General features: G+C 41.4%; 1 protein-coding gene across 2 annotated transcripts in view; it reads right to left on the bottom strand.

Moving 5' to 3' along the window:
- Nucleotides 1–19260, bottom strand: part of CMYA5 (cardiomyopathy associated 5) — a 427063-nt gene that overhangs the window by 271866 nt on the left and 135937 nt on the right. For both annotated transcript variants that reach the window (XR_013607048.1, XM_078675202.1), the window contains exon 2: nt 12072–16737. Coding sequence is in view for 1 of the 2 variants with exons in the window: in XM_078675202.1 (XP_078531328.1) it covers nt 12072–16737 (4666 nt within the window). In the remaining variant the exon portion in view is untranslated. The remainder of the gene's footprint in view (nt 1–12071; nt 16738–19260) is intronic.

Raw genomic sequence — 19260 nt, forward strand, 5'->3', positions numbered from 1 at the left:
ATCCGCATCACGACCAGTTCTGACGACACCCTCGTATCTGACGAACACCTCCACTTCCAGATTCACATCGACCCCAAGACCACACTCAGAGGCACCCTCATCTACAGACCACCTGGCCCCCGCACACAATTCTGCGAAGACATCACTGACTTCATCAGCCCACACGCCCTCCCCTCCGAAGACTATATTCTACTGGGAGACCTCAACTTCCACCTGGAAAAGAACAACGACAGCAACACCACCACCCTTCTGGACAACCTCGCCAATCTCGGACTCAAACAACTTGTAGACACCCCCACCCACTATGCCGGTCACACGCTCGACCCAATCTTCTCCTCTAGCAAGCACATCTTCTTCAACCACGCCACAGGACTCCATTGGACGGACCACAGCTGCGTTCACTTCAACTACAAAAAGACCACGACCCACAACCACCCACAACCAATCCCCCGCAGAAACTGGAATAAAATTACCACCGACCAGCTCTTCACATCGCTTCACCAAAACCCTCCTACCAAATCATTGGACCCTAACCAAGCAGCAATCAACCTCACACAATGGATCACCCACAGCGCTGACGAATTAGCACCCTTGAAAAACCATCAAAACATACAAGGTAGCAAAAAAGCCCCCTGGTTCAATGATGACCTTAAGAAATCCAAAAAGATCTGTCGCACCCTCGAGAAAGCATGGCGAAAAAACCCAACCACTGACAACTTGACCACCTTCAAGAACGCCACCCGCAAACACCACCAACTGATCAGAACCACCAAGAAATCAGCACTCAAGGATCGACTCGACAACAACGCCCACAACAGCAAGGAACTCTTCAACATCGTCAAAGAGTTTACCAACCCCACTGCCGGCACCAACGACATCACTCCCTCTCAAGACCTCTGCGACTCTCTAGCCTCGTTCTTCCACAACAAGATCGCTGACATACATAACAGCTTTGGCGACCAGTCCACCTCACCTACCTCCGAACAAAAACCCCCCACCAACAACCTTTGCGCCTGGAACCCAATCACCACTGAAGACACCATCCGCTTGATGAACTCCATCCACTCAGGATCGCCAACCGACCCATGTCCCCACCACATTTTCAACAAGGCAGACTCCATTATCGCACCCCATCTCCGAGATGTCATCAACTGCTCCCTCAACTCCGCTACCTTCCCGGAAAGCTGGAAACATGCCGAACTCAGCGCCCTCCTGAAGAAACCCACAGCTGACCCCACTGAACTTAAGAACTACCGCCCCATTTCGCTCCTCCCTTTCCCTGCCAAAGTCATTGAGAAAACCGTTAACAGTCAGCTCGCCGCCTTCCTCGAATCCAATAGCTGCCTCGACCCATCACAGTCCGGCTTCCGAGCCAAACACAGCACCGAAACCGCCCTCATCGCAGCAACAGACGACATCCGAACTCTACTGGACAACGGAGAAACAGCTGCCCTCATCCTACTTGACCTCTCCGCAGCCTTCGACACAGTCTGTCACAGCACCCTTATACAACGCCTCAGCAACGTCGGAATACAAGGAAAAGCATTGGACTGGATCATCTCGTTCCTCGCTGGAAGAACCCAGAGAGTCCGCCTCCCCCCTTTCAAATCGGAAGCCACTGAAGTCATCTGCGGCGTCCACAAGGATCATCACTCAGTCCCACCCTCTTCAACGTATACATGAGTCCCCTCGCATCCATCGCGCGCCAACACAACCTCAACATCATCTCCTACGCAGACGACACCCAGCTGATCCTCTCCCTCACCAAAGACCCAAACTCCGCCAAAACCAACCTACACGACGGGATGAAAGAAGTGGCCGAGTGGATGAAGAACAGCCGTTTAAAACTGAACTCGGACAAAACGGAAGTCTTCATCTTAGGATCATCCCCCTACGCTTGGGATGACTCATGGTGGCCACCGGCCCTGGGAAACGCACCCAAACCAACAGACCACGCACGTAACCTGGGCTTCATCCTGGACTCCTCCCTCTCGATGACCAGACAAGTCAACGCCGTCTCATCATCATGCTTCAACATCCTACGTATGCTCCAAAAAATCTTCAGCTGGATCCCCACCGAAACAAGAAAAACGGTCACCCATGCACTAGTCACAAGCCGACTGGACTACGGAAACACCCTTTACGCCGGAACCACAGCCAAACTACAGAAAAAACTCCAACGCATCCAGAACGCCTCAGCCAGACTCATCCTAGACATCCCCCGCCAAGCTCACATTTCCGGTCACCTGAAAGACGTCCACTGGCTCCCCGTCAACAAGAGAATAACGTTCCGTCTCCTCACCCACGCACACAAAGCCCTTTATGACCTAGGACCCGAATACCTCAACACGCGCCTGACCTTTTACACCCCCACCCGCCAACTACGTTCGTCCAATCAAGCCCTCGCCGCGATTCCACGCATCCAAAGATCCACCATGGGGGGAAGATCCTTCTCCTACTTAGCGGCCAAAACCTGGAATTCTCTCCCGACCCACCTCCGCCTTACACAGAACCACCTCTCCTTCAGAAAACAACTAAAAACCTGGATATTCTATAAGTAACGTACCCCCCCCCCCTCAAGGGCCTTGAGACCCTCTGGGTGCATAGTGCGCTATACAAATTTTTAACTTGAACTTGAACTTGAACTAGAGTTATTTAAAGTCATCTTAGTGGACTCCACCCCTTTCCTTACTATGAGACGCCTCACATACCGAGCACTGGCACTTTACCGGCGTGGGGGAGGGTTGCTCTTTTTCCTTTGGTGAATGTTCTTTGCGGGTATAACCTGTCCCTCATAATGTCTCACATTTTAGTTGATAACTCTACATCTCATTAATCCACTCATCGAGATTTACCTGACAGCTGTACTATATTCGGACGGCATAGCCACAGAGACTCAAAATGAACCTCTCAGCCGAGAGATGTACGCAAATGACAATGATCGTGATAAAATCTTCAATCAGTAATACAAGGTATGTGCCAAACATGTTCTACAAAACGTGAGACAATTGTTTTTGATTATGTATAAAACTCTATACAGATATTTTTTTTAAAGCTCTGTAATGCAAAATGTAGTCCTCTGTTATGTTCATTGCAATGTGGACAAAAGGACCAGCCGTGTCAGCTTGTGGTGAGCTACTGCATCACAGCAGGAGGAGGAAGGCGGAGAAGGCTGTCACAAATATGCCATGTCACACAGTAAAATAACGTCTTTAATGAAAGGTTTATACAGAGGGTGGCTTTCAAATATTTGCTTAGCATTAGGGTGGGCCTTCTAAATATTCAGTAAACCAAAACTCTCAGAAGAACATTCACAGGTCACCTCAAATTTCGTTGATAACAGTTCCAAATATGTGCAGACCAGTTTTATCAAAATAAAGGGGTAATAAACGTATTCACCTCAAGATTGGAACTTTTGCTTACCAATTTACACTATAGACTACAGAGGGATTCTTTTGCTCCCCAACAATGTTGAATTGATGCTTGAGAGGGCAAGTTAAAGAAATAATCTAGGCGTGCTCTTAGACGAGAGTCAATTGTCCAGGCTGGGGCTCATTCAGAAAACTGTGGTATATTTTGTAAGTATGAGCTGTTTTCAGTGAAATGGAAACCGTAGTAGATAGGCCACTAAGATAATCAATGTGATGGAAGATTTGAGTTATGATTAAACACTTGAGCACCCATTCTAGCTGTGTGCCCCGGAGAAAAGAACCCTCAGACAATATAATAATCCTCACTAAAGCACATTAATGTCACAACACGAAATGTCCAATATCTCGTCTGGCTGTCTAACAATTGACAGAGCATGTGGCCATTAAACAGGGCTAAAGATTTTTTTTTGATATAACAGTAAACATCTAGCCATAGATTCATCAAGCAAAAATCCGCTCGCAAAGGGGCAGATTCTCAGAATCTGCCCCTTTGCGACCGGTATTTTTGCATTTGGGATGCATCATCCAAAATGCAACAATAGCAATTTAAGAAATCGCAAAATTGCGATTACTTAAATTGCTATTGCGCGCGCAATCTAATTTTACCGAGCTCTGCATTCTTTGTAACTGCATCTTGTACTTCACGCGCTGTTCCTTGGAAACAAGCTGACAACGCTAGAAGCTGACGACACTAGAAGCTGACGACGCGGTCTCATCACGTCTAGCACACGTCACAGCAGACACGTCGTTTCTCACGCTACTGGGTATTTGTTGCTTAGCGATGCTCTGAGTCACACAGAGGCACTTCCTTGATCGCGCTGTTTGGAATTCGTTGCTCAGCAACTAGCTGAGTCACACGGAAGCTTTCTCTTTTCAACGAACTTTACCACACGGAAGGATTTGTTTCATTTCGAGTCATCTGTGGACCTTAAGTACAAAACATTTCCACACGATAATATTCTACTTTCTTCAGGTTTTAGCTCACTTGCTATTGCATTTAAGGAATCTCAAATTGAGATTCCTTAAATGCAATGCATTAAAGTTTTAAAAATAGCGATTTCGCTAATAGGGCACGCAAATTACCATGAAGTTGAACTTCATGGTAATTTGCAAAAACTTTGAAGAATGCACTAAAGTGCATTTTTCAAAGTTTCATGTTGTGCACACACATGCCCTAAGGGCATGTGTGCGCGCAACATATGTGCACAGATCAATTTCAGGGGTGCAACAGGGTGTCCTTTGGACACCCCTGTACCCTTGAAATCGCATTCTCAATTTGCGATTCGCTAATTGCGATTCGCAAATTGAGAATGTCTTCCCATTCATTCCTATGGGCCTCTAGGCCCATAGGAATGAATGGGGAGGTATTCCTTAATTGCGACTCGCAATTTGCGAGTCGCAATTAAGGAATTTTAAGAAATCGCTATTTTTTTAGTGATTTCTTCATGCATTGCATTTTGCTATTCCTTAATAGCGAATCGTTATTTTTCGCTATTAAGGAATAACAAAATGGGTTCATGATGCATCTGGGGGTAAGCTCCACTTATAAGTGGGATTTTCACACACCCCCATCATATTTTAAATGCAGGTTCGAGGGCCACAGAATTAAGGGCCTGGTTAAGAGTTTGGTGGTTAAGGAAATTCCTCCAATTTGTGAAGAACATGGTAAATCTTCTGTTGAAGGATTTCCTTCCAGTGAAAACTCCACCAGCAAAGTTACCTCTGCCATATTATCCCTGTAGTGCAGGTACTTTCACCAGAAGATTCATTGGCGGCAGACAGTCCTCCATAAGAGGACTTACCAGTTCCTCCACAATTTGAATACTTTAGGACTATTAGGATTTGGATGACAATAGGTGTTTCTGCCTGTAATACATGTGAACAACACGTTGTAGTCTGGCTAATTCATTAGACCAATATTGGGAAATATTACCCGGACTTTGTTTGTATCTCTGTTACATTTCTTATCCAGTGTTCATACATTATTTATATGTACATTAGTGTGTTTCTTTAAGTCAAGAGTTTTGTTATGTTTCTGTATTGGTTCTTGATTCTAAACAGAGCTTTGCTAATGTAGCATTCTGTACTTGGAAGGCAGTTGTATCTTGCAGCTTTCCTGACAGGAGCTATGCTGTGCTGATATTCAATAAACTTTTAAAATACCTCTTGGATTCAATTCTTACAAATTTTGGCGACGAGGACCCATTTACTCCTGCCATTCTCAGCACAAGAGCGGAGTATTTTGAACCCATTGGAATTTACTACTATTTTCCACTCGTTTGGATTTTCAAACCTGTTATTCATGATTCAAGGTACTGTTAATTTTACTTCATTTATATGGTGATTACTACCATCTACTCTATCGTTTTCCCACGATTTTCTGAGTGCTTACAACATCGTTTTCAACTTCTCAACGTTTGCATGACATCGTTTTCAACTCTTCTGCGCTTGGTTGTGCCCTGTTTGGATGTGTTCCTGGAAACTTTCGCTTCATCATATTTTCCCAAAAATGTTTTATCCTACCTGTGTTGTTGCGGTGTTGCTAAGTATCCTTTTAGCTCAAGCGCGCAATCTAATTTTACCGAGCTCTGCAGTCTTTGTAACTGCATCTTGTACTTCACGCGCTGTTCCTTGGAAACAAGCTGACAACGCTAGAAGCTGACGACACTAGAAGCTGACGACGCGGTCTCATCACGTCTAGCACACGTCACAGCAGACACGTCGTTTCTTACGCTACTGGGTATTTGTTGCTTAGCGACGCTCTGAGTCACACAGAGGCACTTCCTTGATCGCGCTGTTTGGAATTCGTTGCTCAGCAACTAGCTGAGTCACACGGAAGCTTTCTCTTTTCAACGAACTTTACCACACGGAAGGATTTGTTTCATTTCGAGTCATCTGTGAACCTTAAGTACAAAACATTTCCACACGATAATATTCTACTTTCTTCAGGTTTTAGCTCACTTGTAAAATTAAGTTTTTTTAAACTTGAGGAAATCCTATATTGTGGAATTTCATGTTCGTACGTATTTTGGTGTTAATTCAAAGCATGTAATTCAGTTTTGCACACAGTTTAAGCTTTCACATTCATTTACAGCATACTGCATTTATTTATGTTATTACTTATCATTTTTTTTATTTATAATCTGTTCAATCCCATTTTAGGTGTTTATATTTAGGTTATTTTTTATTTTATTTTTTTTAACTGCAGTTTGATCCTCCTGCAAAATGTTTACAAAACAAGGGTGATCCTCCTGTGCCATGGTCCAGATGGATGGAGGAATTTTTCAACTACATGAAGGCCATTGATGGGGAGCGCATGGGTGCTGAGAGAAAGAAAAGCATCTTACTTCACTGTCTTGGTTCGGAGGGTCAAGAAATTTTCAGAACCTCACCACAATGCGCTTCACGTCCTGGGGAGGGTGATGCCTTGAATGTTTATATTGAAGCATTATCTAGATTGGAGAAAAGATTTAAACCAACTGCTAGCATTGCTTTAAATAGGTTTAAATTTTACGCCAGAGCACAGAAGATTGATGAATCTTTTGATGATTTTCTTACCGCATTAAGATCTCTGAGCCTACATTGTAACTTTGGGACAATGTGTGATGAAATGCTTCGGGATCCAATCATCGTCCATGTTAAGAATAAAAAAATTCAGGAGAAACTCTGGTGCATGGGAGATCCCAATTTGGAAGAAACTATTGCTGTAGCTAAATCCACTGAAATGTCGGAAAAATGGATGGATGTTGTCAAGCAAAACTCTAATGTTAACAAATCTACATCTGAGGAAGAAGTTTGTATTGTTAAATCTAAAATTGACAACAAGGGTAATCTATTTCAAGGAAGAAACAAAGGCAGTTTTAATAATTTTAGTTACAAAAGACAAGATAATTATAACAGTTCTTTTTCTTGTTTTAGGTGTTGTAGTAGAGCACATATTGCTTCTTTTCAGGGTTGTCCAGCAATTAACAAGGAGTGTAAGATTTGTGGAAGGATAGGACATTTTAGCAATGTTTGCAGAGACAGGCGTCACAATCAAACACGTGTTTCTTCCAACAGTTTAGATCCAACGAAAGTATTTAGCATTAGTGAGAGTACAGAAGTGAGTAAAATTCAGGAATCTAACAGAGGATTTGTTGTTTCCATTACACAAAGAAGTTGTATAGTCATTGGTAGTATAAGATCTCCCAAATGTTCCTTTTACGTGTTTAGTAAGGAAATAGAACTCATGGTGGATTCAGGATCACCGTGGACGATTATTACTTGAGAGTATTTTAATGAAAAATTAGTGGATGCATGTGATATTGCAAGTCTTCTACCATCAGACATCATTGCTGAAAGCTTTAACGGATCAATTATTGACATTGAGGGTTTTTAAAAGTACCTCTAACATTTAGAAATAGATCTGCCATGATTAAATTATACATTGCTGTCAAGGGTGTCAATATTCTAGGTTGGCACGATCAATATGAATTAGGTATTATGCTGAATCCACGTTCCAAAGATCAAGTCTCCCTATGCAGTGAGATGGATATGGTGACTATTACTAGCCATGAGTGTTTTGTAAAAGAAGATAAAAAGGAGGACATGGAGTTTTGGAGTAATAAATATAACAACGTTTTTTGTGATGATTTGGGAAAACTTAAGAATTTTGCGCATAAAATTTTTCGGAAGGATAATGCACTGCCTGTTAAACAAAAATTACGAGGTGTTCCTCTCAATGTTAGAGATGAGTTGAAGGAGATGTTGAATGATCTTCTTAAAGAAAACATAATAGAGGCTATTGAATCCTCAGAATGGGTTTCTCCCATTGTATTCGTAAGGAAACCTGATAAAAAATTACGTGTGTGTATTGATTTAAGGGCGTTAAATGCTAACATCATAATCGACTGTCACCCTCTTCCAAACATTAACGACCTCGTTTCCCGATTTGATGGTGCGCAAATATTATGCACCCTTGATCTTAGATCAGCGTACCATCAAATCGAGCTTACAGAGGAGTCAAAGAAATACACTGCATTTATCACACATATGGGGTTGTTCCAGTATAAAAGAATGCCATTTGGGTTGGCATCAGCCGCTTCTGTTTTTCAGAGGGTGATGTTTCAACTTTTTAGAGACTTGGACTCTTTTGTCAAATGTTTCCAAGATGACATTTTGTTTTTTTCTAAAAATATACAAGAACATTTATCACACTTAGATCAAGTATGCAAAAGACTGGAGAATAGTGGACTCACTTTGAAGGCACATAAGTATAAGTTGTTTTGTAAATCAGTTGAATACTTAGGACATAGGTTGTCAGGTGAGGGTTTAGTTCCGAAGAAATCTAATCTAGATGCAATTCTCAAAGCTCCGACTCCAGTTAACTAGGAACAGTTGCTTTCCTTTTCAGGAATGTGCGAATATTACAGTAAATTTGTAGAAAATGTCGCAACCAAAATGGAACCATTAAGGAAGTTATTAAGGCAGAAAGCTATGTTTGTGTGGAAGGATGAACAGGATAAGGCTTTTGCAGATATCAAAAATGATATTGTGTATGCTCCAACTTTGAAACCATTTAGAATGGGATACAAGTGTATCATAACTACTGATGCCAGCTTATATGGTGTTGGGCCTGTTCTGTCCCAAAGAGATGGTAATGCAGAGTGGAATGTTTCCTTTTCATCCAGAACACTTAATGAAACTGAGCGCAGGTATGCGGTTATTGAGAGAGTTGCTCGCATGTGTATGGGCGGTGGAACATTTTAGAATTTATGTTTGGGGCAGCAATTTTGTTCTTAGAACAGATCATAAACCGTTAATACACATACTGTCGGTTGGTGGAGGCTGGAACTCCATGGCGAGGATTGCACGCCTGGCATCCAAATTGCAGGAGTACAATTTCTCTGTGGAGTATATTCCTGGAAAAAAGAATGTGACTGCAGATTTTTTGTCACGTTTTCCATGCGAGGATTGTAGGGACAAGGTAAATGTAGTTAAAGATGTTGATTTTGTGTGGAAAATTTCTGATGTAATTCCGGTCCAATATCAGGACATCACTGAACTGAAGTGAAAAGAGTCCCAAGATGCAGATGATATGTTTGTTCATCTCAAAAAATGTGTGCTGGATGGATGACCTAGTAAAAATAGTATTAGATCAGAGTTGCTACTATTTTTTTATGTTGCTGATGAACTATTGTGTGAAGGTGATTTCTTGTTTAAATCTGGTAAATGTATTCCACCTTTTGGTGTGCAAGAGTTGATTTTAAATTTGGCACACAAGACACATCCTGGGATTTCTGCAATGAAACGTTTGATAAGGTTGTATTTTTGGTGGCCAGGAATGGACAGATTTATTGATCGGACGGTCAGGGAATGCAATGAATGTTGTAATAGTGATAAGATGTTGAAGGTTCATGTTCCGCCTCTCAGACCTTTTAAATGGCCTCAAGTTCCATGGAATAAGATTGCTTTTGACATTTCTGGTCCTTTCTCTATTTTAGCTGAAACCTCACGTTTTGCTCTTGTCATTATTGATTATCACTCAAAATGGGCTGAGGTCAAATTTGTTGCTAAGGCTAGCACAAATGCTGTTATTAGTTTTTTTTAGAGAGGTTTTTGCACGGAGGGATGTCCTGCTAATTTCGGATAATGGAGTACAATTGGTTTCTGCAGAGATGGAGAATTTCTTGAAGATTTGTCAGATTAAACATATTCGCACATCGCTTTATGAACCTCACGAGAATAGACAGGTTGAGCGATTTAACCGAGTGTTGAAGGGTTTTGTTTCTGATGCAGTTAAGGAGAAAGGGGATTGGTTGAATGTCATTAGAGAAAAATTATGGACCTATCGGATCACTCCACACACTACTACGGAGATTAGTCATTTTAAACTTCTTAAGGGAAGGGACCCAGCTTCTGATATTTGTCCATGGTGGTTTAAGGAAAAGTGTAGGAATGTAGGGGAGAACAAAGTTGATATTCAAGAAGTTGCCAATAGAGTTGTTTGTAAGCAGGACAAAGCTTCTTCATGGTACAACAGCAGGTGGAAGACAAGAGAACATGAGTTGGAAGTTGGTGATTGGGTCAGGATACTGAAGCCGTGTCTGGTCAGTAAGGGCATGAGTAAGTATGGTAGACCCATTCAAGTTAAAAAAGTGTTCAAGAATACTGTTGTTACCCAAGATGGTAAGGTTTGGAATTCAAGGAAAGTAGCTAAGTGCCCTATGCAAAATAACAACCGATCCCAGGAAAACTTAATGTGTGATGATAAGTTTGGTTACGAACCAAAATATGATTCTGTTGCATCTAGAATCAAAAACAATGTACGGGTCAGAAATAGGCCCATTTCTTTGTGAGATTATGTGTAACCTTTCTTATCCATTTCTTTCCTTTTTGTGTTAATTTGTAATGGAGGGGATGTGTTACATTTCTTATCCAGTGTTTATACATTATTTATATGTACATTAGTGTGTTTCTTTAAGGCAAGAGTTTTCTTATGTTTCTGTATTGGTTCTTGATTCTAAACAGAGCTTTGCTAATGTAGCATTCTGTACTTGGAATGCAGTTGTATCTTGCTGCTTTCCTGACAGGAGCTATGCTGTGCTGATCTTCAATAAACTTTTAAAATACCTCTTGGATTCAATTCTTACAATCTCCCTTTGAGTCACCAGAATGTACTTTCCCAGAATGGAATTTTGCAAAAGTGACCTTGTATTGACATAGTGATTTCGTTTAACTGCACGATGTAGAAAGTTTAGAGATGTGTTAATAGTTATTTACCACTGTTATGTTTTAAACAAACATATTCAAAATGTATTAAATAACTTCAAATCTCGTAGAGCTCCTTTTGAAACAGCAGCAGTTCCTCTTTGCTCTTGTTTATAGCTCATATGCAAGACCCACGCTCACAAACAGACATTAACAGCCCGGTATCAACATTTTCAAGCCTTGTCTCCCTACACCCAAAACGCCAAGAAGCTGTACAAGGTGGTATCCTTTTCACACTGCTTTCTAGAATTGCAAAGCCAACGTTTACTCCACGTAATATATGTTGCACATCGTTTCCACCTTCGTGATCAAAGAAAGGAATCATTGGATACATAAACCACAGTGATAGAACTGCAGCTGTTCCCCCTCATTAGTATTCATCCTGTTCAAGACCCAGCTTCTCATTTTCAAAGCTGGCATCACAAAGATGGCAGAGTACCTTGTAGAGGAATATTAATTTCGAGCTGACCCCATGCCAACTAGAACCAAGCTCTGGTGTGACTCAACATCCGGAAAGGCAACCAAGAAAGGCACGCAGGCAAGTATTTTAGATGTGTGCATCAGGCAGTTCAGAAATTGACTCAAAACTAAACCTATTTGTAAACGGCCCCAGACACACCCAGGCTCCTGCATGGGAATGCTGGATGTGAGGTCTTCTGCTTATATGTGCTCATGCATGCTGTTCTCTTGTCTCATAAATTGCTCTGCAAACTTTTGGCTGCCTCTCTGGAACTATTTATCACCAACTTTAGTACCCATATCACTTAATTACAAAGTACTACATGCATTCAGTCCCATAGCTTGAGATGCCTGAAAGAAAGTTGTACATAAATAACAGCACAGCTTAGGTATAACCTGATTTTCATTCGTTATCAATAATGTTCAACTTACCGTCATCTCAATTACTGCGTTATCTAATGTTGTGACTTCATGGTCTTTATGTTCTCCAAAAATCTTATCGAAGGCAGGGATTGCGCATCTGCACAAATAGCAATATGTATCAATTTGAGGTAATTTTGGTTCTTTTGGTGAAGGTGCTTTTCCAGACTCTGGACTTTTCGCCTCGCACTCTCCAGATACGTTTTCCTCTTCTAGCATTTCAAAGGCTGAATCCTCCTGCTCAGTAGTCACATCCTGTGCTAATTCATTTACAAATTCAAAGCCCCCATCACTTGCGTGATCGGAAAAGTCTTTATCCACTAAAAGCATGAGCTCATCCTGCGGGTAATCAGATGACATTTCATCCTGCAACAGTTCTTCATGAGTGATTATTTCATAGTCCACCAAATCCTCAGTTTCTTCTTCATGACTTTGTATTTCAGGCTGGTCCTTAAAGTTGTCCAGTGCGGGTGTGGACTGGGAAGCTACATCATCACAAATTGTATCTGACACCGCTTCAGGACTGACATGCTCAGCCTTAAATTCCACTAGATCATCTTTCATTTGGGTGATTGTGGGTATTTCACAAAGTTCTGTGTTGACTCTTTCAGTAGTTTCAACTTGGTCTCTTTCAGTAGATTCAGCCATGTCTGTTTCACCCGCCTGGAACATATCTTGTTGGGCAGAAAATGTCTCAGTGCTCTCAATGACATCAGGAAATTGATGATCATTTGCACTTTCCCTGTCTCCCTTTGCAGATGTTTCACCCTTTCTCCATAAACCTTCTTTCTCACTTACTATACCATCGATATTTTCCTGGGATTGCCTGGATAAACCTTCCAACATACACCTGTCCGATTGCTCTTCTATATTGAGGACGGGGGGTTTTGAAACTTGCTCCATCTCTTGGGCTTCTTTGATAAGGTGGTCATATAGGTTTTCACCCAAACATGGCTCTCCAAGTCTAATAGCAGAAATAATATCACCTGTTGTATCAACTGTTACTGCTTTTGATTCTTCTTCAACAGGTTCTAAATCATCTACACAAGGGGTATCATTTAACATGAACTGGCCATATGCTTCGTCTTCAAAGGAATCTGTTTTTCGTAATACAGTAATATCTTGGTTGGGCACATGACAATATTGCTGATTGGTATCTTCTGCCATTAATTTGTTTTCTGAAAACACAGCTGCTTCCACCATTTCCCCAGTGATGTTGACGGGAATGGAAACACTGACATCTTCATCACAAGATGCAATAAGTGGCCCTCCATAAGGTACATGTTCTCCAGGTTCATTTATCTCAAGTGCCTTGAAAGGTCCTGCATCATTTGAGTGAGTAACATCACAAATTACTAGTTCTTCAGCATCCAGTGACTGTGCAATGTCTGAAGTTACAACTTCTCTTTGATCATTTGATTGAGATACTTCAGATGCCAAGAGTTCTTCGCTATCATTTGGTAAAGCTGATTCAGATGTTATTAGCTCTCTGGCATCATTTGGTAGAGCTACATTGGAAGCTATGAGTTCTGTGGCATCAATTTGTAGAGATACTTCAGAATCCATGAGTTCTGTAGCATCATTGGGCAGAGTTCCTCCGTAAGTTATTATTTCTCTTGTATCATTTGGTAGAGAGTCTTCATCAGTTAATATTTCTCGTGTATCATTTGGTAGAGAGACTTCGTCAGTTATTATTTCTTGCCTATTATTTGTTAGAGAGTCTTCATCAGTTATTATTTCTCGTGTATCATTTGGTAGAGAGTCTTTGTCGGTTATTATTTCTCGTGTATCATTTGGTAGAGAGTCTTTGTCAGTTCTTATTTCTTGTGTATCATTTGGTAGAGAGTCTTTGTCGGTTATTATTACTGTGGCATTATTTGCTAGTGACACTTCAGGAGTTATTAGTCCTACGGCAACATCTGGGAGAACTGTTTCTGAAGCTTCAAGTTCTATGACATCCTGTGGCAGATCCTCTCCAGTAGCAATTAGTTCACTGACATTGCTTGCCTGAACTACTTCAGAAGCTTCAAAATCTCTGAAATCACTTAACTGAGTTAACTCATGGGGTTTAATTTTGATATGTTCAACTGACTGAGTTGTTTCCCAAGATAAAATGTCACTAGGCTCTTCTGACTGAGTATCTTTTGTCAACAAATCCACCCTTTCCCCAAAGTCCTCCACATCTGAAACAGTGTGTTGTGTGACAGAGCTTTCCTCCTGTCTAGTCATTTGACACTGTTGAAGGTTATGTATGTCATCAACATCTTCAGAAGCAGTTGGTGGACGTGTCTTGTGTTCAGCATAGAAGTCAATAAATTGTTTCAAATCCTCCTCTTCATAATGATCTTTAAAGCCCTTTTTAGACCCTTCTATATTGAAGGTCACTTCATCTTTCAAAATGTATTTTTCAAAATATATTCCAGGCCCATCATCTGTGTCAGAATTTCGTTCTGGGAACGAGCGGTCTGAATTGACACTTTCTGTGTCGGAATGCTCACTTTCTTCTTTTGTCCTATCTCCAGTTGCTTGTTCATATAGATCTGTATACAAAAACGCCAACGCTGGTGGTTCCTCCAAAAGTTCTGGATCAACTAATTTGACTGTTGTTGGAAACAGCATTGAGCGTTCTAATACTCCTTCCTCTGTGTTAAATAAGCATGTACCTGTAAATTCGGAATCATTATTATCCTCTGTTACTTCCATTTTAATCTCTCGGTCAAAAGAATTTTGGGTGCCTAAACCATTCAGAAAAGTTCTAGGACGTGGTTCCACTTCCTCTTGTGCAATCCCATAAAAGGCTTCATCAATATCAGTGTCTGGTGAGTAAAATTCATCTTCAAAAGTACTAGCATTGAATCTTTCTGCAAAAGAGCTACTTCCTTCAGTGAGTTGTGATGGGTTTCCATTATGATTATTGTTAACTTCGTCCCCTTTAATAGACACCTGCAGTTCTGGTGGAATGGGGACTTGGTCATCAACTAAAGTGTACTTTTCAAAGTAATCAATGTCAACAGCACTTTTTATGGTATTGAAATTATTTTCATCTCCGGTCAAAGTTTCTTTTGCAGTTGTTTCAACATTAACTTCATGTCGTTTTATTTTATTTACAGCATCTACGTTTCTAATGCTGTCTGCAACGCCATTTGCACCATCTTTGAATGCTGGCACCACATCAGCATGATCTCTATCAAGCAACTGATTGGTTTTAAATATGGGATTGTCTTCGAGGTATTCCAATTTATCCTTCATGTGTTCACTTTCTTCTTGGTCAACTGAAGAAAACTGTGGGGGTGCATGAATATTCATAATTTCATATCCTTCAGAAATAATGCTGAACGCATTGGACTGATAGTCAACATTCTTGGCTTTCCTATTGGTCTCTCTAGGTTTCATATTATTCTCAGAATTATCTGGTAAGATATGTGTATCTTGTCTTGTCACGCCAACTGCAGTGTTAAGCCTGTGGCTGCTAGTTGCTAATGAGGGCACATTTTCACTCAACAGTTCTTTTTCACCTGTGCATTCAGTGCCTGTCTCTTCTACAACAGGTTTTGGTATTTGCATGCCTGACATGGTCGGGTAGATATGGTTCCCATTTTTGTCATGAATGAGCTTAGGTAATACTCCATTTGAAAGATGAATTGAAACAAAGTCTGAAGGCATGTCCGTCACAGGTTTGTGGTGCATTTGCTCTGTAGAAGTCAGTCCAGAGTGTAAACTATTCGGATCTGATTTTGTTATGGATATTTCACTCTCAGGTGTAAGGGCTTCATCATTTGGACATGGAACAATATTTTCTTTCGCTTCAATTTTAGAATGAACTGTGCGAACTCCGTTTGTTAACACAGTCGACTGAACGTTTGCTGAGACAGGTTGTAAAATATTGTTATGGTCTTTACCAATGGTGGAACCTTGGGACTCAGATGCACACTTTTTATTTTTATCAACTGATTTTTCACTGCCTTTTGGTAACTCCCCTTTTGCAACAAATGGCACAGCTGGTACCTTACCTCTAGATCTCCTTGGTGGTGGTTTTGGCGGTTCTGAAACAGCATTGAATTTCTGAATTCTAGACAGGACAGATCCTTTGGGAGGCGGCTTTACTTTCTGCGGTGCGCTCTCTGTGCTTACGGGCTTTGCTACAGTTGGCACGTGCACCATTGTTTCTTCTGTGCTTGGAGGTTTTGCTAAAACTGGTGCATTTGCCAAGGCTTCTCCTGTCCCAGGTAGGTTGTGGTTTACATTTGAGGTATTCACGTGGTTGCTTAGTGCTTCTGGGGCAATGAGCTTTGTACCGGAGGCAGGGTACTCTTTCTTTTCTGATTCCGCCACCTTGCATTCAGATGGCCCGTTCTTTCTGTGTCCCAAGTCGCCTTTCAAATGTGACGGAAGCAGAGATCTGTTTGAGGATTTAAAAACCTTTTTTCTGCGAATTTTGTTTTCATCCATTATAAAGATAACTTTGCCCGGAGGGGATCCTACAGAGGAACTTTCCATGCTGAAAACATCAGAGGTGGTACTTGCTTCTGATGCCCACGGAGTGGAACATCTGCTTGAACTTGTCTCCCACATGATCCCACTGTCTTCACACTGGACGGTCACCATGGAGAAGCTCGGGTTCGACATGATGAACTGCAGCTTTGGCTTGACATCTTCAGACTGGATGATTTCCTTCAAGCTGCAAGAAACATGTACGATAATAAGTTTAAAGCATTCAAGTCAGTCTTGAATCGTGTTCTCAAGATCAAAATAGAATTTTGCCAGACAGTGTTTCTTGTACTATGTCACAATGCATCCAAATAATTATTTCAATTTTAAACATTAGATCTAGCTTGAGTGGATGTGTAAACTGGATTTCTAGAGCAATATACAAAACTACATATAGCAGGATCATCTGAAGTCACCCACAAAACACAACCAAGGCGTCACCCACCCTTGGCAAATTGTATGTCTATCAACTTACTCAGAGTGCTCCCCCTGGAAAATGGCAACTCTTTGTAACAGCTTAAAGCTCTGCCCACATCGTCTATCCCACATGATACAAATACCTTTACCTGTGCCCCTGCTTCACCTTTGGGTAATACTTGCACAGCAGTCAAAATCATACATCCAGGGTGGACCAGAACAGGAAATGGGGCTCGAAATTTAAAAGTGGCCCCCATTAGAGAATCAGGTCAGTTTTAAACTTGTAAAGACAAGCTGCTTAGCCGCAGAAGTGTTTTACACAATGCGCAGACTGCATGCATTTGCGCTTGCTGCGGGCATTGTTTGTGGTAACAGTGGTGATTAGATCTTGCATTATAACTGCACTTAACAGTGGTATTGCAAAGGAGTACCTAGGAAGTGGATGTTGATGGTGCAGACAGTTATGATTCAAGAGGAATCAGTAGTAAAGGTAAAACCGTGCATGATAAATTGTAAAGAACAAGTCAAGCCCCATACACAAGTGAAGCACCAGACAGCAGAATTGCACTGGAAGTGTCCGATTAACACATCAAGGTGGCTGTAGGATTCTCAGAGCCCTATAGGAGGCTAGAATGTTGCTTTACACTAGCGATAACCAAGAAATGCCACACTAATAACCAGCAGTGGCGCCCGAGTCTCCATAACAACAATATTGACACATGTATTGGTTGCTGATGAAATACATTATGAAATGACATCTTAAGGATTTGTGGGGCCCTAGGCAAGATATATTTAGGGGCATCCTATCTGAAACAACTTTGGATGTATTACCACTTTAAGGCTCATTCAAGCCCTCTTACTGACAAATAATATTGAATTATATATTTAAAACTTCAGAAATAAGGGCACACAAAAAACAGCAGAAAGCTCAAGCTGGCTGGTGTCCACTTGCCAAATAGTACCAAACGAAAGCGCAAACATGCACTGATAAAGCTATTTCTTTTTGGCCTTGGATTTAGATTTTTACTTGAAACAATATAATTTTATGTGAATTTCAGTGCTTAACAAGCTTGTTATTCCTATTGTAAGAAAAACAATATGCGTTCACTTCTCTGGCCGAACAGTTACATGTAAACCTGCAGAGTAAGATAAACAGGATGCGGCAAGATACAGGTGTTGGACGGAGACATAAATAGAACATCACAGAGCGAGAGATGCAAAGTCGGGGGAGAAGGGGTTAAAGATAGAGATGATGTAGAAAGGATGAAGAAGGGAGAGAAAGGTGAGGTAGCCAGAAGGAAAGACAGAGAGATGTAGAAAGAGGAAAGAATATGTACATAGAGGAAGAGTGGTAGAGAAATAGGTATGGTTTTAGAGTTTGGTAGAGAAAAATACATAAAGGGAGAAGGAGAAGGAGATGCGGAGAAAGGCAGAGGCGTACAGTACTCCAAAGGGTGCAGTAGCTATAAAGGTGATGCAGAGGAAAAGAAGTGAATCAGAACGTAAAGATAGCAAGAGGTAGACAGAGTCTTAAAGAAAAACAAGTGTGAAATAGAAAGAGGTGTGTTTTATACAGAAGCGGAGAGTTGTGAGAGGAAGAGATGGTGAGGTAGAGAGATCTATAAAGAAAGAGATTAAGGGGCATAGTTGAGGGGGAGGGAGTGAATTGAAATGGAGGAAGTCCAGAGAGATAGATATGTGTTTGTGAGAGAACGACAGAGACAGAGAAAGAGAGAGGGGAGTTGATGATAGAGAAAAAGGGTTGGAGGTTGAGGAATGGAGGTAGCCAGAAAGGAGTAAGATATTTAGAGAGGTGAAGGGTGTAGAATGATTGAAAGGAAGGTGGAGAGATGACGTCGTGAACTAATGAGAGGTTTGGTAGTGAGGAAGAGAGAGAGATATGATGGAGAGAAAGAGCGGAGTGAGAAGTAGAGAAATGTAGCACAGTCCTAGAGAAATTGGAGAGGTAAAGGTAGAGATGAGGTGTGGGACGTGAAGTAGATAGAGGAGGGATACAGGGAAGCCAGACAGAAAAAGAACAATGAGGTACAACGCGATGGATGATTTAGAGAGAGTTGAGGTAGAGGGAGGGAATTGAAAGTGACAGGCAGATGTAGGTGGTAAGAGAGGGGCAAGTTTATGAGAGGTATAAAGAGATGAAGTCAAATGAGGTATATTGGGTACATTGAGAGAAAGGTGAGTAGGACAAAGGTGAGGTAGAGAGAGTTGAGACAGGATGAAGATACATAAAGAAGTATAGAGAGAGGTTAAGACAGAGGGTTAAGGTAGAAGAGGT

Source organism: Lissotriton helveticus, chromosome 2_1 (genome assembly GCF_964261635.1).
Source record: "Lissotriton helveticus chromosome 2_1, aLisHel1.1, whole genome shotgun sequence".
NCBI classification, from domain to species: Eukaryota; Metazoa; Chordata; class Amphibia; order Caudata; family Salamandridae; genus Lissotriton; species Lissotriton helveticus.